The 25011-nt window shown below is 33.0% G+C and overlaps 3 protein-coding genes across 4 annotated transcripts in view; 2 read left to right on the forward strand and 1 right to left on the reverse strand.

The window, feature by feature from the left end:
• Positions 1 to 13264, forward strand: part of LOC135135504 (uncharacterized) — a 32356-nt gene extending 19092 nt beyond the window's left edge. The window contains exon 3 of the mRNA XM_064064570.1: positions 13043 to 13264. Coding sequence (XP_063920640.1) covers positions 13043 to 13195 — 153 coding nt within the window. The 3' untranslated portion in view covers positions 13196 to 13264. The remainder of the gene's footprint in view (positions 1 to 13042) is intronic.
• LOC135135412 (uncharacterized) lies at positions 113 to 3547 on the reverse strand. Its single transcript, XM_064064453.1, has 3 exons — positions 3086 to 3547; positions 2460 to 3027; positions 113 to 2399 (listed from the first exon to the last, which is right to left on the reverse strand). Exon 3 carries the CDS (start codon positions 2336 to 2338, stop codon positions 1433 to 1435), a length of 906 nt encoding a protein of 301 aa, XP_063920523.1. The 5' UTR covers positions 2339 to 2399; positions 2460 to 3027; positions 3086 to 3547; the 3' UTR covers positions 113 to 1432.
• A 4804-nt stretch (positions 13265 to 18068) lies between the features above and the next one.
• The window catches only part of LOC135135034 (ras-related and estrogen-regulated growth inhibitor-like protein), a 43205-nt gene continuing 36262 nt past the window's right edge, over positions 18069 to 25011 (forward strand). For both annotated transcript variants that reach the window (XM_064063972.1, XM_064063973.1), the window contains exon 1: positions 18069 to 18361. In XM_064063972.1, the coding sequence (XP_063920042.1) occupies positions 18274 to 18361 (88 nt within the window). In that variant the 5' untranslated portion in view covers positions 18069 to 18273. The remainder of the gene's footprint in view (positions 18362 to 25011) is intronic.

Here is a 25011-nt window from a genome sequence, read left to right on the forward strand (position 1 = left end):
TAATAATTAATATTAATTTACAAATATGTACTAGATAATAATAACATAAATAACATATATGTTTTTATAAGGTATTAAAAGAATACAATATTACAAAATAAAGATAAATTCACTTAAAGGAAATACATACAATTTAAATAAAAAGAATACAGGATTACTACAAAGATGAGTTCGTTTCAACTAAAGGTTTGATACTTTTCTGAAAAATAGTATAAGAATAAAAAATATATATATAAGAAGAAACAAAGTAAAACGTCAACGCAATCAAATATGTTTTAGATTTTCTCCATATAATAAAACTTAACATGTTGTTTACATTTTTTTTTTAAATAAACCACATTTTGTAACTTTATTGCCCTTTAAAATGAATCAACTTAGTATATCTTTGCCTATCAGAATCTACTAAATAAGACTTACTTTTACAACTGTATTTTATACGCAAATTCAAATAAATATTAATTATTTCTTTCAACAAAAAAGATGTATGGGGGTGATTTCTATGAAGCAATTTCTCACAGTTTAAATTTTCAATGATGTCAATTACAATTTTGCATTTACTAAGTTTGGTATGTACTCGCTCATGTGTTCTGTAAGTTTTTTCACTTTGTACGCAAATGGCAATCACATCGTCACTAGGATAGCTCAATCCCCCCTTTGATTTGAAATCAACAAAACTTCCTAATAAGTTCTCTTTTATACCAAAAAGGCATGATATACATATTTCACATTTCAAAGATTTGGCTAATTTAAAAGCAACAAATCCAGCAATGTAAATGACAACTTCCTCACAAAAATTTGTTAAAGATTCCTGCGTAAAGAAATAATTATGTTCAAAATTAACGTCACTTTCCTGAGTAACTTGTACGTCACTCGTTAATATCAATTGATCAGAATTAATAATATTTTCGAGTTTTTTAATTCGAGACGAACATGTCAAAATATTTACTTCCTCTTGTCTTGTTAAAGCTTGTTTACTGTCGTCTGAACTAACTCGGTAAATTAGCCTTTACACGCACCCTGCCTGTAAAGCGTTACAGTGGCAGCTTTACAGGCACCGTGCCTGTAAAACGTTGTCATGACAGCACCGGAATCAAACACACATTCGCTGCGTCGGCCTTTTTCTTAATCTCACTAATGCTGTGCTAATACTAACGTTAAAATCACCTTCAAACTCTTCATCTTCATCGAATTCCACAATTAACAGAGCTCACAAACAAAATTAAACTATTTAAATTATTAATCGAATTTACAAATTGACAGTCCCGTTATTTTCAAACAATTCAATTTTCCATAGTTACCGGAGCAAACTATGAAAAATGACTATAATTTCTATGACTGTAATTTCAAGTAAAATTTCTAGAGATGCCAAAGTTGTTCATTTTCAGGATTTTCAGCAAGAGGAAGTAAAACGTTGTACGCGGCTCGCTTGCAACTAGCCTTTACTGGGGCTCACCGGATTACAGGACTCGCTCCTACGTCGCTCGCCCTGCAAACATTCCGGCTCGCCCGTAAAGGCTAATTTACTAAGCTTGCCACGTAAATAACTATTACGGGGCGAGTGAATAATTAAATCTTTGTTAAAAAATCTCAATTTGGATATATACGAAGTAAAGCAATTCACAAACGTTTTTACCTGATTAATATTATACTTATTTAATGCTTGCTTGTAACCAAGTTCCTTTATTCTGCGCGAATTCAATATGTCAAAAGCGTCATTAATATTTAAAATGAAGGTAGCCGTTGCTCCACAGTTCTTAAACTGATCAAGCTGTAAAATATCTCGACAAAACGTCAAAGCTTCAGAGACAGACCTGCTTAATAACTGTGTAGCTAGAGCAACTTTCATTTTTTGTTTAAAAAAATTTATATGTCTTCTACGTAGTTTGTTTGCAAGGTGCAGCCCTTCATTTTCTTGCAGTTCATTTAGAAGTTCTAAGTATTTAAAATCAATAACATTATTCTCTCCATCGACTATTCTTCTTTTGTCACCAAATGTGTTACGTATTAATTTCATCATGTGTGAAGGATCAAGTAAAAGAAGTATATTCTCTTCACCAAAGTTTGTTTTCAAATTAGAAGGGCTAAATGAGCAACCTAATGCAGATGCCATTGACAAATTTGTCGCACAACCATCAAATGTAATATTGCTAATTTCAATTCCTACACTTTTTACTAAAAATAAACACTGTTTTAGTAAACCTAATTTTTGCTCACTATTTAAAGAATGGCTTAAAAAGTAACCCACGGGGATTTTCCAAGAGCCATTTATAGCAACCAGCATGAAAACTAAAGCTTCTTTGGCCTCTTCATTTTCATTTACTTCGATTATACTACCCATATCAACTAATATTGTTGCCCATCATATTCAATGCAGCGTTTAATAGCAACTTCATCGAACACTAAAGAACACACAATTTTACGTTCTTCAGCCTTTGCTTTTAACACATCGAATGCCTCACTTGAGAAACCTGATGCACCATTCACTGAAGAATACCATACAGACAAAGTTTTTGGGTGTGGAAGACAGTCCATGAATTGTTTTCTTATAAAAGAAAAAGCCTTTGGGGAGTAGAAATGTGTTGTAACGGCAAATTTTCTTATTTCTGGCCCATATTGATTTGGCAATGGTTTGTTGTTAATTTTAGCCCACATTCTGCTCAACAGTTCTGTATTTTCCTGAAATTTATTAACATCCACACTGTTGTTTTCATAATAGTTGATTTTCTTCCTTAAACTTGAAACAACATCTTTCAGATTACAAATTTTGCGTTGCTGTTTTGAGGTTCTGCGTTTTAACGTTTTAATAGTGCATTGTTGTTGTGACACTAATGTCTTCAGGTTGTTAATTTGTTGTTTCAGTAAAACGTTTGCACATGTTTTTGTTGTTAAATTTTCAAGTTTCTTTGTAATTTCAAAAACTTTATTAGACAATTCATCTTCTATATTTTGTTGAGGCTCTACCGAAGGTGCGTCACAAACTTCTGTGTGATGCGTTTCATTGCCTCTAAAGGTCACTACATTGGTAATCTAAAATAAATATATGTATTAATTGTTATATCATGCAGCATGTGAGTTTATTTAATACCCTTTCTTCATAAGTATAAGAAATAGTTGGTACTGAATGTGGTCTTAAAACTACTTTCTGGGCTGATGTTCTATCAAAACACTTTTCTTCAAAATGAAATGAACACAGGAAAAAGTTGTTCACAGACACAGAATTTCCTAGGTGAAGATAAAGGAAGTCTGTCCACAGTTTCTTTAATTCAGGTTTCTGGGGACACCTAAAAGCAATTCAAAAATATTCATTAGTCCCTCTTAAGCAAATATTAAACGAAAAAATACGACACACTTGTGAAACGTTATTTTTTCTCTACCAATTGTTGACCTGGAGCCACTCGTAACTTTACACAATTTGCAACTAACCATTTTAAGTTTTTAAATAAACATGAAACGCTTATCGCAAATTCAAAACAAAACGTTCACACTAAACACGAGGTTAAAAGCGAAAATGACAAAAACAGAATCGTACGACACTGGTCAGTGCTGGCTGATGAAATTATTAAAGTAAGCATGCGCGGTGAAGGGCGCGCTAATTGTAAAGAGTAATAAAAGGTGCTTGCACTGGTGCCAAGAATTTACATTGCCGAGATACGGCGCACTCCCTCCATTATATTCCTTCCTCCATGGTTTGATGTGATTATTTCTTAAAAAATGAACAAATGTGTGCTACAAACATTACTTGAGTATACGCATGGTAGTTGGTAGACGGTAGAAGATAAAATGATTAACTCAGCGACAAGTATAAACGGTTTTCTTTGTGTTGAAGATTTAGATTAAGTTTGATTAGAAATCAAAACAAAATCATGTTGCGTCAAAAAATTTAACGTTTATTTTTTCAGTTTATTGTCTTATGGTTCCTACTAGTGAAAAAAATAGTATATTAACCACGGTTGCAAAGCCACTTCTAGACCTCGCGCTTCAGAGCCCTCGACGCTGCGCGTCTCGGGTTCTAATTTGCGCTCGGTCTAGAATGCTTGGCTCTGCAACCTTGGCTAATAATATATTATTTCCATATAGTGAGTAGAAAAAAATGTTTATTGTTAATAATGTATTTACAGGTGGTGATATAGTAAGCCTAGTTACTAGTATACGAATATATAGTCCAGACAGGGACACTTAATTTAACAGTCCAGGTAAAGTCCGTCGCGCACAGGTAAAAGTCCTTCGCGCACAGTGAGAGCCCGTAGCGGAACCGTAACACAAGTAATAAAAGTCCGTCGCGAAACTCAACCACAGAACATAGAGAAGCGTCATAGTTTAAATCAAATGACGGTTGAGGACTTCTCAATTTATGTTGGTAGCAGTGTTTGTTTCTAACTAAAATAAAAGTAACTAGAAGAAATGTCACAATATTTTTAACGACGCGTTTTATTTTCGACAAATTGACACTAGATTTACCACAATATTACAAGCTGCTTACTGTTTCCTTCACTTTCATTCAGGTCACACGAATTACAATTATAGTGAAGCAAGGTTTTTATTGGCATCGACTATTTAAATTTGGCGCTTGCCTTTGGCGGTTGAGGACTCCAATGTCAATAAGGGTGGTTTTGCAAAATCAGCCTCTATGTCGCTTCTCTATGTTCTCTGACTGAACTACGGGTAATGTTCGTACTCGCACACGAAAAATCCGCACTCGTACACGTAGACTCCGTACTAGCACCAGTTCAGCCACTTACCCCTCTCTTTAGGAGAAGTGAGTCCGCGGATCAATTCGGCGGGAAGTAAGTGGGTTAAGACTTCGATTATCAAATCGCAGAAAAAAACACAAGACCTGGGAGTGGGCATCCAGCTCGCTGCAAGTGCTTAGTGCTTTTTAGCTGAGAGTGGGAATCCAACTCTGGGGAAAAACTTTGATGCAGCTCGCTTTATTGGGGTGGGTTTGCACTGAGCATTCCTGTGCGCCGGTAAAGCTTAGGGGGGACGTGATATGGCTTGAGTCTATTCGGGGGTGGCGATCGGAGCGTACATCCCGAGCGATAGCCAAGTTTTATTATAATAATTCTGTAGTTATTTTATTCTGTAAAATAAAGTGAATTTTGAAACTGATTTATAAAATATATTCTGCCAAATTTTATTTTCAAATTCCCTGCTAGAATAGTAATTTACACTACTAGTTCGGAATAGCCTGTTTCCGGCATGAACGCTTGTTTGCGCCACGACCGAAAGGAGTGACGCTTTTGCGTGAATGCGGGAAGCAGGCTTCGCGAACGTGTTGTGTACAATATTTTTTGAAACGATTAAACTTTTAAAGTGAAAAGATTAATTCTGAGTTATTTATAAATAACCACGTTGACACCACCGTAAATACGTCACAATGTTTACACTTCCCGACTACTTTCAGGTTACCATGGCAAAGGAAAGCAAAGGAGATTCGACCATGGCCGACTGGTATAAAGATTATGGCCTGTCCAAGAGGTAACATACGTGTTGCCATCTATTAATAATTACACTTAATAATTTTGATAAATTTTAATTTGATTTGACATTATAAGACTTCAAAACGTGTAATAGTGGTTTATTTCGGTATGAATGCCTGTGTGGCTTTCAAAAAATATTAATCATTCTTTTGTCGTTTTTGAATTATTAATAGATGGCAGCACGTATGGTACCTCTTGGACAGGCCAAAATCTTTATACTAGTCGGCCATGGTTCGACCTACCGCACCTTGGTGAATGAGCGAAAATCATCAAAAAAGATTATGAGTGTAAAAAACTCATTAACACGAGGCGAAATTTTAGGACGTAGTCCCTACGACCACCCCAGTAACATTTTATATGTAATCAATATTGAAGTTCTAACATTTAAATAATATGGGTAAAGACAGATTTTTTTTTTTTAAATCAATATTGGTTTTAAATATTGAATATATATTTATTTTCAATGTTTAATACTTATTTAGTTCAGAACATTTAATAAATGTTCTTCATATGAAAGGGGGTATGGATATAAAAAAAACTTGTATGGAATACAATATAATATTTATTAAATACAAAAATACATTGTCACTGGAAATAACAGTGTATTTGAAACGTTGCGGCAATATTTATACATTTAAAAAATATTTGTCCTAGAACCAATTCGTTGAAAATTTGTACCGGGTGATTTTTTTTTAATTTCTGCTGTAGTTACCCATGACACTTATGTGAGCAGTGAAACTGAAACTGCTGGCATAAGCTTCATGGGCAACCAGAGCATAAATTTAAAAAATCACCTGATGTGAAACACAATATAATTTTTTTAAACATAAAAATACACTGCCAACTTACAATGAAATAAAAATACATTGTCAATGGAAATAACAATGTTCTGCTACATTTCAATCGTTATACAGAAATATTTATTTAATAATTATTTGCTCTATAACCATTCATTGAAAAGCGATATAATCAATTAAAATAAAAAAAATCATACCTCATGTTTTTTTCGATGAGAATTCATTCTTGCTTTTGTCTGCGCTTAATGAGGTCCTACCATTTTTTAAATTTCAGCAGTTGTGGCGTTTTTGTGACAGTTTCCGTGTGGTACCTACAATTAAATTAACTTACAAATTTCGTAATTTTTAAGAAATCACATAACTTTACATATTGTAGTCTTGTTAATTGTGAGTTCACTAAAAGAGAGCTTATTTTTTCCTTGCCCTGAAAACTTGAAAGCAATTTGGTTCATTATTAATAATTTCTTCAAAATTGCATAGGTACATGTTTTTTTACATCTTCTCTTCCTGGCAAATAAACATTATTATCAGTCTGAAACTAACTAGTTTATAAATACTAGGAGTTAATAATAATAATAATAAATGCTTACCAATTCATCCAATTTCTGCGTATCTCCCGCAATTTCTAACTGGATTTTTTCTTTTTTTTGGTTGCGCCCGGACATTCATCATTTTGTCTCTACATTCATAATGTGCTTATATTCAGAAATATTAAACCTCTTAAATATACTTACGTGTTGAGAAATTGCATTTTCTGCATTGCTTGTAGAAGTGAGGTTATGTAAGTTTAGTACTGTTTTCTTGACAAAACGGTATTTACTACACAATTCTGATTTTATCGCAGTACCGATAATCACAATTCACAATAGGACAAACACCATGAACTTACACAAAATACTTTTTGAACCACCAACAATAACAGAAAATATGTATATGTTGCACATTGCGCAAACGCGTTCCAGCAGAGCAAGCGCAAATTTAAGTAAGTTTTATAAAAATGATGAATAAAATTATTATTTTTTGTTCGCAAAAATAAAAAAAATATTACTTTTTAATGAGCAATTAATAGTGTGCAACACGATATTTCGAATAGTGTCAATTTCACAATAGCTGGTATTTTTTCAAATCAATTTTTTATATTGCTCCAACAAAAACCCTATGACATAAATTACATACAAGTTGTCCCAACATGGTACTTTTTTTTCATTTTTGTTGTTCGGTATCTTGATAAAAAGACATTTCATAAATATGTAATATATGTTGAAATTCATATATAAATTTATAAATATAAAATGAATATTATATAAATATTTGTAATATCTAGTCAACATTTAATATTATATCAATCTTATATAAATATTAGAAAAATATTGCTTGCTACTGGGGCAGCATTAAAAAAAGGCACTGTATAAAGTGTCGAGCTTTCATGCTAGTTTTAGGTATATGAAAATTGCCATTAATATACTTAGTGGAGTTAAATAAAGTGTTATAATTTACGTGTTACTCTGTTACTGTCAAAAGTTGTAGAAATTTAGTAAAATTTCGATGAAAAATTTGTCTTTTAATATCATGACCATGAGTTATGAGTGGTTTTCTGACATTTGTAGAAATGTCACTATAATTTGTCGAATAGTCATTTTTAGTTTTTTACTCTATTCAGCATCTCAGAATTTAGATTTCTCCCTACCCGTTTTTCTTTAATCCAGCTATTAAGAACAAACTACCTGACCCAAGAAGATTAGTTCTATTGATATGTAGTTTGTTCTTGAATCGAGATGAGTGTCCATTAGTTAGATTGGTATAATACTTTAGTTCTAAGGTGGCTCTGTAACAACCTCCAGGGAGAATTACGGAATATTGTATTATTCAAGGTGCCCTCGAAGTTGAGGCATTCTTTTTAACATTATGCTACTATACGTTATTCTAAAGGGTTTTAGCTAAATCACTTTAGCAAAACTTGCATTATAAAAAAGATAATTATAATTCTACTTGTCTAAAATTTTAAGTCCTTTCCTGTTCATTCTACCGTAATTGAAATACGATATCTGCAAAGCTTCTACTGAGTTACAATAGTTCCTCGATGTTTTAATAATGTCAGTGATAATTGTCATTTCAGACATGTTGTCAATGTTCATCGAAAATTTATGCGACGAAAAAACAGTTTAGCACACGAGGCGAAGCCGAGTGTAATAATATTTTTGAGTGGATAAAATTCTTTTATTCACGTGTATCATACAAGATTTTTTCCAATTTCGCAAAATTAAAAAATAATATTGTTTAGGTAATCCATTTACATAAATACTATTACTAATATGATGAACACTTAAAGAAGGTAAACTGCCTAAGTTGCCTGTACTTTCGTCACGGTCAAATTCATAGGGTGTTCCTGGCCTTTCATTAGGACTGTTTTACAGGAGGTGGACCATCAAGCGTTGCAAATTTTAGTTGAATATGTTTACATATACATACCAACGAAAATTTCAGTGGTAGTGCGAATTTTTAGTTTTTTTCACTTTATTCGTGTTGTCAATGACAGTGCGAATAAAGTGTTGCTATGAACATTTTATTCATACTTTCGATTAAACTATTGTTTTAATAGCAGGATTTAACATACAAAATGAGGATTTTATTAGTAGAAATTGGAAAAATATTTTTTTAGTCGACCGTTACAAATTTAGTCGTTTTACCTCAGAGACTTTAAATATGTATAGACCGGCTATGTGGCCTAAAACTTGAAGCCGGCAGTCGCCATATTGCTTAGTCCCAAAATCGCGCCGAATTTAAAATGTCAACAATTTCAAAGTTATTAAAACACGATCTTAACAAGTTTATTTGGAATAGTAAGGTGTTGCCGATGAAATAAAATACCTTTTTGACCACTACTTTTTTGTTTCGAATTACGATACCACCGTACACCGCAGCTTACTGGCATTTTCGTTCAAAGTTCACTTAATTTATTAAATACTGTCGTAACAAACGCGACACCATTGACCAGGAGCTAGGTCCAATAAACAAAAAAAAAAAACAACAAATAACAGCCACACTCAGCACCCAACAAACAGACTTTCCTACTTCTATTAACGAAAACTCGAAAACTGAGAACGATAGTTCCGTTTAAAGGTTAAGTTGGGTCAGAATTGACAGAAAGGGACCAGCAATGGCGGCGATTTCTGTTGACAGAACTGCTTCACGAAATACAATAGAATTTAGGGTGACAGCCAGTCTATATATATTTGAAGTCTTTGTTTTACCTCCCAAATCACGTCCGTAATGTCAAAGTTACTGTTTTGGAATCGCTTGTTTTGAAACCGTGTTTTTGGTTAAGTCTTGAATTTATTACGCATGGAGCTTTTCATGTATATCCCTGTATTCATGACCTTTCTTGCTCTGAGTAGGCCATTTTTTATAGACTACCATGACTGGCGTGCTTTTTCTACTGTTGTGTGTTGCGTTTTTCTTTTTTTAACCAAGTAAGTAAAATTTTTAACGTTAAACAATTATTTTCAAAATGCCAAAAAATAATTTCATTGCAAACATAACTTATGATCAAGAAATATTAATTGCACTTCCATAAAGATGGGCTTGATTTAAGACCAGAACAAATCAGTGTAAAGACTGCTGGCATATTTTCTTAATTTACAAAGACCTCGTAAATTGTGTTTTCAAAGTATCTTTACAGGTGAGCCGTGCAACTGTCTGTAAAATTCTTGTGACCAAAGCCGAAAAACAAAAACATTTATCAACAACAACTCTGGTAAAAGAAAATCAATTGAATTTTTTTATAATTTTGTATTCAGAAAAGTTCTGCAATCATTCATTTGGCAACATAATGAAAAAAATGAATAATTTCCTTACAAACTTTTAACTGATGCACGGAAACAATTCTAATTTCAGGGAGAGACAACAACACTTTTCAAAATTCTTAAGTCTATTGGTAGTAAGTAAGCTAAATCTGATGCGAACAAAAACATGTCGTTGCAGATAAAATTAGTTTTTTAAGAAAATTTCTTCAAATTCTAAATTCTAGTGAAGATATAATATTTGTGTACCTCGACGAAACATTTGTCGTTGGGTACATGATTTAGTTTTGAAAAGGAATCCCATAAAAATTAGAAGTAAAGTTTCAGTTTTACAATCTTTGGTATGGGTTATCATTTGGTCTTTTTAGAGGGATGTAAATTTTTATTAAATCCGAAAAATAACGACAGACATTACCACACAAAAATGGACTGGACACTTTTTCAAAATTAGGTGGTTAATCAACTTATTTCTGCTTTCAACAAGTGGCAACGAAAAGGTGTGGTGGTAATGGACAATGTATATTAGGCATTCGATGCAGTTACACAAACTATCCACACTTTCTAGCAGAAAATATAAAATGGAAGAATGTGAGTAATCACAGTACTGGATTTGATCAAAATTTTTCGAAAATCAACTGTGGTATGTAATTCAATCTTTGAGAACTGATCGAAAAAACGATTTTTGACAGACGAGACATCACGGAAAAGTGGTAATGGGGTCCTTAGATTACCCCCATATCACTGTCAATACAATCCTATATTGAAATGGCATGGGGAATTTGTAAATCTTACTTTCACATAACTTTTTGGCTATCATCCGAAAATAAGGTCGAGGGTTTCTAGCTTAAGGTTCTTTCTATATGTACTCCAGAAATTTGGCAAACCTTTAGTAAATATTGTTCAGAATTTATTACAGCTGACTGAAAAAACACATGGGAAATTTGTCTCCATTCATTATTTCATTGGAGGAATATGATTTAGAATCAGAATTCGAAAATGATGATAATAAGTAATCGCTCAGATTTATATAACGAAATAATGGATGCTGAGTTTAAAGAGTAGGTACAATTAAATTACTAATAAGCGAAAATAGTTAAAAATTTTAATATTTAAATGCATCTTACTAGTGGATAATCGTTTTGTAAAAATTAAAGTACAACAGGTAAGATTTTCGATGTACCATGTGAAAAACATTTTAAGCTTGCAGAACAGAAAAACTGCATGATTCTTGGGAAAATACGCTAGAAAATTTTGGAACAATCTGCGAGTTCCTTCAATTTTAGTCAACAAAAGTGGACAAATTGTGATTTAGTTAAAATTTAAATTGTGTTCTCCTGTTGGCGCAGACAAAAGAATTTTTTTGCAACTGAAATGCATTGAGCATCAATTTTCTAGCAGTATGTGTTTCATTAATAAAACCAATAATATAATAATTAATTATTATATTTGCTCTTCAGTTCAAAAAATAATATTTCCAAGTTTTATATAAAAATATTCAACAAAGTTGTCAAGTTATCAATTTTTAATTAATTATTGTCTTTGTCATTTATATTAAAACACCACCCGTTGATGTCGGTTCAAATTTAGCAAGTGGCAAATTTACGATCAACAAGTGGTGTTGCAATAGAAGTGGTAAAGACTATACTTCAATAATAATGTTTCTTGAAGATAAGAGTTAAGCTGGCAACAATGTTTAAGTTTCTGACACCGTTCATAACCTTAAATTAGTGACAGCCAAAGAAATCTTTCTCAAGAAAGTTTAGCTTACTAATGTTGATTACCAACTTAATTACTAGATCAGGCTTGTTAGGTCAGCTGGTCTAAAAAATGTCGGGAATGCATTATGCTAATTAAAATTTTAAATATAGTCTTTGCCATTTCTATTGAAACACAATTTGTTAATCGTAAATTTGGCAACGTTCATATTCAGACAATTTTCTAAAAAGCCGTTGTCAATCAACCGAAACCTGTTACCAATTGCTGAATTTTAAGCAAAATCAACAGGTGGTGTTTCAATAGAAATGGCAGAGAATATGTATGTAGTAGAGTGCTAAGCAGAACGAAAGGTGACATGGGCGGACCTTCAGATGCGCGTACCAGTGGCGTAACTGATTTATCATAAAATGTAATTAAAGTAATAAATGCTCTGAGGACCCTATTCTTCTTGCTAATAAATACAAAGTGACAAAATAAATAATAATAACTTAAAAAAATATTTGAGACATAAAACGCTGGCACCAGACATACGAAGACAGTACAAAAGTAAGACAAATTAACGGCGCTACTGCCCTATGTTTCCATCCCCCGAGAGCTATGAATAGACTCGACCAACGTAACTTGCTTTACTGCGCAACCCACGTGATGGCCCTTTTCGTTTTGATTGTCACTTTATTATTAGTAAGACGTGGCAAATCTGCAATATATTTAAACTTCACAGGTCACTGGATATAGAAAACCCTGTATAAAAATTAAGGAGTCTGTAAATGATTCTTTAGGTATAATCTTTAGAACTGGCAGCTATTACAGAATCATCATCACCATTAGGTCGAATTTTACCCAAAAACTTTAGAGATCAAAGGTTCGCGTAGAAAAACAGCACAAAGAAGCTTAATACAACGTGGCGAGTACTAAAGAGATCAGGGACAAAATACGTCGAGTAGAAAACTCTCACGGACTAAGTAAATAAAACGTATTCAGATCGTAACAGTTTATTGCCATTTTCAGTATGCTAGAGCTTAAAAAAATGTTGTAGCAGTTTGTTACAAGGGGTGAAATGGTGAAAACAAAGGATTGAAACCTAAATACTGAATACAAGTTTATGTATAATAAAGATTATTGTCATGTTATTTATTATTGTGGAATAAATTATAAAATAGTCTGTTTCTCCACTTGTTAGTTTATAGTTTTTCTTTATACATATTATATCGTAACAGTCTCAACATTTTACATTATGGTTTTATTTTAGATTGGCTCAAAAACACCAGTTTGTCCTGGAGGCTGTGTAAGTAAGTCGTTACCTAGATCCGAAGCTAGTTACAAAAATCAGGCGCATTGCAGAAAATTGGAAGATAAAGTATCCATTTTATCAACAGTTCCTTTAGATCAAACTTTTTATTAGAAAAATTGTTAGTTACAGTTTTATTGTTCTTCCGAAATTATGGTTAATAATAATAATTATTAATAATGACTTGTGTAATTTTATTTAAGTTTTATGTTGAAGCATTCGCATATGGATAAAATTATGTTAAACCACAACAATAGTTATTTATATATCAAGCGCCGAAAATGAGACGTTGTGTCCGAGCGTATTTGCAGCGCGAGAGCGAAGCTCGAGCGCCACAAAAGCGCGAGGGATGCAAAGTCGTTTTGGCGATGTGTAGTTGTTATCGAATGTCTGTATTACCAAGAAGATTATCCAAGAATATTTATCATACGTCTTCACGCAGAATGAAAATTAAAACCAGCGATAGTAACTCAATCCTCCCGAGCACGGTCGAAACGGGACCACAGTCCAGTTGTATCAGGCGCATATCAAGCGGCTACGACGTGTAGTTTCCATAGCAACATCTAAATCAGCCATGATTCGGCCTCTGTGCGCGGCTTTTATCAGCATTTCATCACAAATAACATATCATATGTCCAAGACACATCTTTAGATGTAAGTGGAAGTAAGTTTTGATACCTTTTATGCAAGTAGAGCGAGATCAAAAAAATTAGTTTTGATAATTATGACACAAATTTCCGGATAATTTTTTAAATATTGAAAATTACTATTTTGCTATGTCCAGTGTGTTTGTAGACGTTGTAATTTTGGGGGGGCACGTGTTCTTGTACCCCCCCGGCACCAGCCGCCCTTGGATTTTGTTAACATAAAACATTTCATTATTGAACAATTTTCTTTTTTGTCCAAAAAAGAATATTAAAAAACAATTTCATGAAGTTTTTTGTAACTCTGTTTTAAAAACAAACATCTGGTCTTTCTAATGGCTTTCTTAGTTTCTTTAAGTGTAATATAGTTCGGTGGAAAATTTGATTCAAAATCAGATGCGAATAGTGGCCCGATTTCAATGCTCGCAAGTGTAGTTGGCAGAGCTGATAAGTACGAGTATCTACAGTAACGCGTAAAAATAAAATCAACGATTTATCGCAAATTTATAAAAGTGATAGAGAAAGGAAATAATTGGAACACTACCGGATGTGGAACAAGAAGCATGGGCAGCAATTGGAGAGCTGCTGCCTACGAAATCAGCTGAAAGATGATACAAAAAGGAGTAGGACAGTTTCCTCAAATGAAAAAAGGAAAAGAAAGTTACTGATGGTGTTTCTGAGAATGTAATGATCGCATATTTTTCCGAAAAAGCCAAAGTGTTCAAATCGAGTACATTATGGTCCCAATATTCGATGTTGAAAAAGATTCTAATGATTAAAGAAGATACAGACATTAGCAGGTTTGTAAACGATCTACAATATTTTCCTTTTTAAAAGATGTTTTTTTTAGGTTTTTAAAGTTGAAAGCCTTTATAAAGAAACAGTCTGAGAGTTATCTGGCAAAAAAATTGAAAACATTTTTAGGAGAAGACATTGAAAATTTGTGCCTTCCTTGGCAGATGCCTCGTTGGAACACACGATGGAGCTGTCTTCTTCAAATAATAATTCAGGCCGTGTTTTTATATTTAATTAATTGTTCTACTGTTAATATTAATTGTGAATAAATATGTTTTATTAGCACAAAATTGTCATTTACATTGTATAAAAAATTGAAATTTGACCAGTGATTAAAATTTTTGGCTCACTTGATCAACAAATTTTCATCATTGAATGAATAAAGGTTAACTTTTATAGTTATTAAACAATAGCATGTTTGCGCAAAACATTTTCTTATAAATTTTTTCTTATGCTTACAGTTATAATTATAACACCCATAATCGTTACATCTTATATTGACAGTAATAGAATTTTTCTACAATGTCAATCAGTGTCATTTGGAACTCTAACTATGTCGCAACTGAAAAAGAAACTCTGTTTGTATTAACTGATACACTAAGTAGTTCTGAACATCTTCTGCAATGCCACAAGTCGCCAAAATTTCTAAATTATTCATGGTGCAAAATTAATCAATTTACGTGACAGAAAGTCAGTTCTACTTGCTAATGTAAGATCCTAAGCCGTCGGCATAACTGTTAGAATTATACTTATAACTATAATTATAAATTATAAGTGTAAGTATAAGGAAAACTTTATAAGAAACTGTTTTGCGCAACCACGCTATTGATAAAAACACAATTTTAACCTTTACAATTGGAAAAAAAATATTACGGCACTGGTAGTAGCCAGGCTTACATTAACTTAAAAATTCAAAAAATTTCATAACAACGAAAAGCCGTGCACTTTTGGAAGGCCGCAACTCTATATTCACACTTTATCTATGCAATTGCAACTAACTGAACGGATATGAATTTATATCCTAACAAAAATGGACATGAAATCAACCAATCAAGGTAGGGTAATTTTGACATAGGAAAGAGAGGGCTAAATAAGGTAAGTTAGCTTGGCTTCTTTCAAGTCAGATGTTGTATTTTGATACAAAAAGGTAAAGTATCGTATGGATTTATAATTTTTTCCCTTCCTGATCAAGTAAGAATTTTCAGATACTACAAAAAAATCATTAAGTATATGAAAAGCTCCTAATAATAATAGCGATAACTCACAGCGCTTCTTTCCGAATTTACCTTATCTCCGTCTAGCTCCGCCGACACTTTCTGCGCAGATCAAAATGCCACTTTTCAATTAGAAAGTGACTGATTTCATAAATTAATTTGTAAGAATATGATTGCAGGGACCACGAATAATAGTGAGTAGTGTGAAAACTGTTTATTGGGTTAAATATAATTGTTTGCAGGTATTGTTTAGTTAATAATGTGTAGTACTAGTGTTATTAACTTTTTTAAACAATTGACAGTTTACAGTTGTCATCACTGTCATTATGACAATCTGTATATCAACGAAGCTACGGCGTCCAAGATAAAAACATTAAATACAGTTTGTTGTAGAAAAAGTAGACTGTAAACTGTATACCACTCGAGTGGATTGCCCATATCACCTTCGGGCGGCTTACTGTCGTTCTCAGGTGATATGAGCATCATATTCACTCTTGTTGTACAATCTACTACTAATCTGACTTGTAAGGTGTTCTCTGCAAAAATGGTGCATCCAAGTGAAACTGAGCGCACAGAATGATTTTGCTCAAGTAGTAACACTTTTCAATGAAATTCATCCTGAGCAAAAACCTGGCAGTCCAAAAACTGCTACAAATGATGAAAATGCCCTTAATACCCTCTTAGACGCAACAGAAAATCCCAAAACGTCAGTGCATCTATTAGCGCTGAATCACAGTGTTAGTAGAAAAACAATTGAAACAATAGTGACAAAGGAAAAGTTTCACCCATATAAAATCCATTTGGTACAAGAGCTAAACGAAGATAATTTTGATCGTAGAGTTGAATTTACCGAAATTATTATGAACATAATACAACAGGACGGAAATTTTATCAACAGGATTTTGTTTTCTGACGAATCAATGTTTTGTTTAAATGTTCATGTGAACAGACACAATTGCAGGTACTTGTCTGACACAAATCCATATTGGATGGAGCAAATCTACACACCAGCGTCCAGAAAAACTGAATGTTTGGTGCGGTGTTATTGGTTACCATGTAATTAATTTTTTATTAATGGGAATTTAAATTCTGAGGGATACTTAAGGCTGTTGTGGAAACGTATAGTGCCTAGACTTAAAAGAGAATTGTTTCCCAATTACCAAAATCCTGAGTTACCAGTAGAAACTATTTGGTTTCAAAAAGCCGGTGCCCTATCCCATTTTGGACATCAAGTGCGACAGTAGTTAAATGAAATTTTTGCTGGCAGATGGATAGGCCGAAGGGGTACTACTGAGTGGTCTGCTAGGTCACCGGATTTGACACCGCTTGACTTTTTTTTGTTTGGCTATTTGAAGAATCGCTTTTATATTGTCACGTCCCAAACCCAATTTCCCAGAAACCCTAAATTGTAAATTCCCAAATAAGACTTTAAACTAGATTATTATTTAAAATGGTACTTACATGGTTCCGAGGTCTGGTTGTTGCGATGATGGTCACCCACTAACCTCCTGCTTCGGGTTCTTGTTGGAGCCAGGAAGCCATCTCCTGCTAGAACGGCAATTTTTCCTACTTGTCTTAGTTCAATCACATTTCCGTTCCAGTAGGATATTGCCCTTCCGTCTTCAAATACCACCATTGATTCAAGAGGAAGCGAGGCGTCATGATTTCGCAACAAGAATTATAAAATATTTGTCTTCATGACAATACCAACGGACCGATTCATATTGAAGACTTACCCAAATTCTCATTGCAAAATTTTATTCAGCGTCTTTTTTATTGCCAGGAAATAAATGGAGAGCATTCTGAGCATCTTTTGTAGAAAACAGAAGTTTAATTTTGGTTTCGGTTGGTATTGGTTAATTTATTTATTGTTTAATATTAATTAAAATTAATAATTAGTAATGTATTTAATTGTTGCTTAATAATTTATTTTTCCATTTCAGTTAAAGAGAAAGTGTGATTGTGCTATATAAAAGAATTCAGAAAAAAACTCTATTCAAAAATGCATTAATTCTATGGTAGTGCTATTTAAAAAAAAATCAAATTGGCCTTGCATATCGCAAAAAAAACGAAGCAAAAAAAAATAGAACACAACTTCTTGTACCCCATACCTAATTTCAGTTGATATGTACAAGTGGTTCTCAAGATATTTAACCGTTTCCATACATTTTAGCGACCCTGTGTATTTGACTTATCCAAGTACTACGTCAAATAACATTTTTCATGTTTTTAACAAATTTTACTGTTATTATGAACATGGTGGATAATGGATAAAATACAAAGTTTTATATAAAATTCTTCAGTATCCTGTTTGCACTTGTTTGAAAGCACGCTACATATTATTTAAAATTAACCTGAGTGATTCCTGCTTTTCGTTCTTGCGTACTACGGTCTAAACATACGTCACCTAGTTTCTACTGAAGTTCGAAGTTATATTTAGAATATCTAAAATATGAGTTTTTAGACAAGTGAGAAGTTTGCAGGCCAATATCGGTGCAAGCTCGGTAAAAAATTAGTTTCAGACTGATTCCTGTGAACAATGAACACAAAAACAATGCGACGAAAGAAATCATCACTGTCTGAAGTGAAAGTAGCTGTGATCGGTGCACCTGGTGTAGGAAAAACTGGTGAGTTTTTTGGGAATAATATTTATTTTTGTTATGTTCTTTTAAATCTACCACACTGTGTATACAAATACACACGTTTTGTTTCAGATGAAAGTAGTTTACGTGATACAAAAAACTATAGAATTTAAACTGTGCATGTTTTAATTTTTTTTTCCTTAGAAAAATTATATCTTTGTGTACCTAATAAAATTCTAAATTTATCTCGATAAATTCGTTTCTAACTTCATGAAAGTATATGTAAACAGTACATTTTAAAGTGGAGCCTTTTCCAAAATATATTAGTTGAACTACCTCATTGATCGATTCAAGATAAACAATCGTAAATCATTCATATCCTATCGAAAATATTTCTGCTTAAAAATTTCACAATTTTATTAATATCTGCCTGCGTAAATGTTTAAAATTATTAAAGAAATCATTTTTAAACTGAAGTTTGTTTTAGAGAATTTATTTTTGATGAAATTACAATAACAAACCACAAATGAATCCTCAGCAAGTTTGTAAATGTGTATTATTCTATTATTTGTATTAATATATAACTCAACTAGGGTTGTACTGCATTCTAATACTTCCAAAAAATGTAAAGAATAAACAGTATGGGCCATTTTATGCAATATTTTAACTGAGATTAAGCTAATCACGCATTTCACGAGGGTTTAGCGACGCTTGATTGGCGTAGAAGCAGTGGCGTGGTACTTTAACGCCGTGTTAAAAATTTAATTGCAATCAAATATTTAATTGAGCCTATGTACACCAGGTTTTAAGCTTTTAAACAAATATCTTACTTTCATTTTTAAAATGTAGTACCTAGCGAGAAAATGTTAAATACCTCAGATAAAAGAGCAGATTAATTCCGTCATAGCCATAGGCTTGTTTCAATATTATTCAGAAAATTGTATTTACCTTTATCATTATCGTCATTTTTAACACAATTTTGAACTTGTCATTGAAATACGAGTACCCTTCTTTTTAAAGATATTATGTCAATATTTATCATACACTCACTCCTAAATTTTATATCATTATTAACTCCCATGCAAAAAGAGGGATGTTATAACTGTGATTCCTTTTTCTCTAACTTTGTCTGTCTGCGGTATAGTAGCTCCTAAACCCAAACAGATAAACCGATTTCAATCCGTTTTCTTTTTAAACCTGATTTAATCATGATGGTTCTTATCTATGTTTGATGGTAATCACCAGAGAACGACGAAGCCGTTTTAATATATAGCCGTACACAGTTTTCGCAGCACGCTCAAGGTCTAGCGCTCGCTCGAGATTTTCCTCTGTAAAATGTGTTCTTTTGGGGGTTAATAAGTCTTTCAATTTAGAACATGAACGATCCACGTCACAACTGGTTATGGGACCGTAATTAAAAAATGGGAGCAATTTTTCATATGTATTTTGTTCTAATATTTGGCTCTGTCATGCCGTCGCAAAACTAATGCAAAGTGTTTGAACCGGGAGTACTACTAAAAACAGATTCTACTTTAATTTTTAATTTCTTCCCAAATTCAACTGGAAGCCTTTTAAATTTGGTCACAATACTTTGAAATTTTGATAAAGGATCATACAACTTTAAAGGTTCAGAGTGCAAATAAACTATAGTTTTCGATGAATCTTGACAATTTTGTGTAATGTTAATTATTATAAAAAAATAATATAAAACGCTGCTTCTATTAAAAATGGAATAAAAAAATCAAAATAAGATTCGTAAAAATGGAAAGTATACTGAAAAACCTCCACACAGATATATGTATTTGAGACGGTATCTCACTAAAGCGAAGAACAGTTTCAATAGAGCATCCATATTTGTAGTATCTAAAATTTCTATACATGAAGCCGTACATTTTAAACGATGTGGTGATAATTTCACCAATGTGATCAGCAAAAGTTAACATTTGATCAAAAGTAATGCCAAGTTCTTTTATCCGCGAGAGCGATTTAGAGACTATCTTGAATTTTGTATGAATAAAATACGTAGTTTTGTTTTCCGGTGAAGGTCATAATGTAACATTTGGTATAATTGAAGAAAATACTGTTTCAAATACACCTGTTGTTTGAACGATTAACATCGGTTTGAAGGAAATAACAGGATCCCCAGCGACAACAAATTTTTCTAACATCAAGGTGGTAAGATCTTGCAGTCAATCCAATACTTAAAGTACTGCAAATAATTCTATAGGTGATTCGATTGTTTTTTTCAACCATTTTTCAAACTGCAGCTATGTTTTTTACTTCCTGAATGTTAAGCAAAGGAAGTGTAGTAGGTAATCGAGTCCATCGGACGAATAGACACTTTTCTGTTTTCTCGACGTTTACGACCCCTACAGTACCAAAAAAGCTGGTCTCCCGTTTCCGTCTGTCTGTCTGTCTGTCGTCTGTGTCGACTTTTATTAGACACGTAATCTCCGAAACTACTGGACCGTATATTTTTTTCAATGATTCGAAAATGTGCAAATCAAAGTACGATTTCGGCTGCAATACTTTAATGTTGTTATGCAACGTTCATTGTATTTAGGATGCTCTATTTGTTGTTTATGAATCCGTCATCAGATTTTCCTCGGGGCATCTAAATTTTCTCAAAAAAAAAATCGAAATTGTATAGCAACAGTTTGTACTAGTATATAGGGAGTTCGTACAAAGTTATTCCTTGGCATATACCGTAGTGTTCTCTTTTAGATGCGAATATCCCGCTCGTTCGAATCCGATACGCAGTTTTTTTTCCACATTTACTGACTCCTATTATCTATTATTTTTTTTTATTAATCAAATCTCAAATGTGGTACACCCCAATTTTCATTATTATTATTAGTATTATATGGCACGTGTCGGAATTAACATACTTTGCTGAAATAATGGTGATCGTACATTTTCAAATGGAAAAACTTATTAATGCAGGCTTACTTTATCAATGCATTCATATTTTTGGAGTAACTGTTAATTCGTTTCCTATCATTGACGACGCGACGGGTCACTTTAGACCAAATATAAACAAGTGTGTTTTCGTAACATAATGCGTTGGAATCAATAGCGGGTGTGGGTAATTAAAGTATCATACTTTAATGTGCTTAGAAAAACAAGCAATAGAAGAATTTATAAAAAATTATATAGTGTCATAAAAAAGGTATATTGGAGACAAACAAAAAATATAGGATGTAAAAACTCATCTATATGATTTCATTTAGCTTCTTACACTGTTGCTGGTACATATTACTTATCTATTTTTATTTTAATGTATATAGGTTAATTTTTCAAAGAAGCGGGCTTTGTTGGACTGTATTTCAGGGGCGAGAGAGGTCCTGCCGAAATAATCTTCGACGATTTAATTCGGTAGTTGCAGAAATTGTTCTACCTTCACGTAACTCATCTCTGAACGAAACTCTTTCGAACTTGAGTTGCATAATATTTACCAACTATACAATACGGTCCTTTAGGAAGGCGTTTCATCACCAAATGCTGCCCGCAGACGGTGCATACATTCTCTCAGGAATAAAGAGCATTTAAAATAAAAACAAAATCATTGGTCTAAAATTTCCACGTATCAAATGCATTTTTAACTGGCATTCCTCTATTCAAAAATTAATTTCTTTTAGCGACAACTTATACCTTGACAAAACTGATAGGGTCGAAACATAATTCTACAAGCTTTTGTTTAATAAACCTGCTTAAGGTTTCATGAATTTTTCTAATATTGTTTCGTCAAAATTTGCGGTGCGACCGACGCATTTGTTATCAGATTCATAAATTCACGGTTTAATCAAAGTTTAAAGTATGTTGGAATTAAGATAAAATGTCAAATATTATATAATACATGAGCGAAATGCCATGAAAGGTCGTGAGATCAGTTTCACTTGCGATAACGCATTCGTGTCAGTAGTTAACTAGTGATTGTATTTATTTGTCTCTTTTTTTTAGCTACTTTGTATATCATGTGTGAACCGTGAATGGTTCTTTAAATAAAATAACAATCACTAGTTAAATTAATAATTTTTAAAGCGATTTTGCAAAACATTTCAGGGTGGCCTGTTTTTTTTTTTGACGGTTAGTATATAATATAGCGTTTCTCTCACTTATATTATTAGTTTAATAGTTATTTATGTACCAAGTCAGTAAAGTGATTCTTTATCGAGCGAGCGAAGCGAGCGAAGCGAGTAACAGGCGAATTCGATAAAGATCCTTTACTGACGTGGTGCATACAAATTTTTATCGCCAACCTTAAAAATTTATAATTAAAAATAATGGAAATGTTATGACTTATCACATTTTATTATGACAGTAAACATATAATAACAATGAGTCAAAAGATATCTACTTATTACTTGTTATATTAAATGTAAATGTACAACCTGACGGATTATAAAAATTGAGTCCTGAAGTCGAAGGAGTTTGAAGTGAAAATGTTTGAGGATTAGCCGTGCTAATAATTTCATTAGGTGAATCTTGAGTAAAATTATCATTGGTAACAAATATGTTGTCAGTTTGACTTTCACCTAAAATTGTCTCTGCGATTTTCTTTTTATTGAGCACAGATTCCTCAACATAGTACTCTGCAATCGTATCGCCTGCGTTGGCAAAGAGAGTGGCAGATGTTCGACGGAAACAATGTCCCGTATAAAGTGATGGTTCTGGCAAATGCAAATACGTAGCAATTTTGGTTGGTATACTTCCAAAAGTATGGATCTCTACTGGCTGGACTGTACATTTGTGATTTCTATAAGATAGAAAAAATCGGTCGTGGGGCGTCTGCTTAGGACGCAAAGCTAAATATTTGTTAAATAATTCTATGGACTTTACTTTTCCTTCAAATTCTGATGTGATTACAAATAATCGAGGCCTGTTGGTTTTTGTTTTAGTTATGTGAACAACAAGAATTGTTTCTTTGTGCTCGATGTCACTTACTTTTAAATTCAGAAGTTCATCATTACGGCAAGCCCCAGCAATGCCAAACACAACACAAATCTAAAATAATTATTACATTTATATCAAATTGGGTTTAAAAAGTTTGCATAAAATACCTTCATCATCAAGTAGATTTCATCCGGAGCATTTAGTAAAAATTTAAGTATTTCAACTTGTGAAAGAGTTTTAGACTTTTTTGGAATATGATTTCTTCCTTTTTGTTTTAAAAAAGCCGTAAGTTTCTTGTATTTACTAATGTCGACGTCATATTTTGCAGAAAGGGTTGCTTTCACCATAGAATAATACGACCACATTGAAGAAGGAGAATACTTTTTAGATAAATCGGAAAAATATGCCAGTAAAACGTTTTCACTATATTTTGTAGTTCCATGTTTTTTACACCATTCCATGAATATGTCATACTGGCGATTGTATTTTTCGACAGATTTTTGTGGTAGAAGTTCGAAAGACGCCTCTAGCGACTTCTTCTGAATTTCAGGCGGCGTGCATTGAATGTCTTCTTCCATTATTTTCTATATAATTCGCGACAGAACTTTTCTCGTTGGAACCGTGACAGTGACAGACAGAATGTCATACAGTCATGGTTATGTTGACAATTATGAGCGGCAGGTAAAGTGCTTGATTTTTACAGTAAAATAAAGTGTTTGTTTACTTCCGAAAATCGCTATGGTTATGCATGTCTCTATTGCTGGTTGGCGATAATAGTACATTACGTGCCAAGTATAGAAAAGTGAAGTTTTACCAAACGAGTATGGTTCGTTTGAGTACGAGTGAGCGAAGCGAACGAGTAACTTAAAAACCATACGAGTTGTGAAAAGACTTTTCTATCGAGATATAGCAGATATTATTTGCGTTAATAATTTTAAATATTATGTAAAAGTCAAGTACGAATAAAAAATAATAGTAGGTAACGCTTTTCAATAACGTAGCAACCAAGCAGAACTTGTTTTTCGCATACAACGACAGTCAAACAATTTTAAACTAAATCAGAAATGGATTCACGGAATATTCCCATAAGTGAGGATATTTTGAATGCTGCCCGCGAAGCTTGCACGAGTCTGCTCCCTGCGAAATCAAAGGAAAAATACGAGAAGACGTATGGAGTATTTTGCCAGTGGCGGGAAGCGAAAAAAAGTGATAGTTGCTATGCAGTAATGGTTGCTATGCAGTAATGGTAGCTATGCAGTAATGGTTGCTATGCAGTAATGGTTGGCTATTCAGTAAAATGAGTTTTTACTGTACGATTTGAAGTGCATAAATCTAGTGTATTACTGAATGAAATGCGAAAAAATACTTTTGTGGTCGAGTAGTCTGATAATTGCCTTTTGACACACTAAAATTTGTTTATTTTCAAACGTCATATAACTGACACTTATTTGACGCTCTTACCGGGGTTTAAGTGTCATTTCTATGACACCGTGTTTGAGCGGCGTATAAGTACTACTTATACTCCGCCGGCGTATAAATAAAGCATTTATACTCCGGCGGAGTATAAATATGTGAAAATCATAGTGGTTGTCAACCATAGTAACCATGGCAAGTGAAATCAAGGCAATTCCTTAATGAAGCAAGAAGATATTGTCTTTGCCATTTCTATTGAAACACCATCTGTTGATTTTACTTAAAATTTAGCAATTGGTAACAGCTTTCGGTTGATTGACAACGGTTTTTAATTATAAAATTGTCTGAATATGAACGTTGCCAAGTTTACAATTAACAAGTGGTGTTTC

The sequence above is a fragment of the Zophobas morio genome, unplaced genomic scaffold (genome assembly GCF_036711695.1).
Source record: "Zophobas morio isolate AGI-343-1 ecotype UQ-CSIRO unplaced genomic scaffold, CSIRO_AGI_Zmor_V1 ptg000024l, whole genome shotgun sequence".
NCBI lineage: Eukaryota > Metazoa > Arthropoda > Insecta > Coleoptera > Tenebrionidae > Zophobas > Zophobas morio.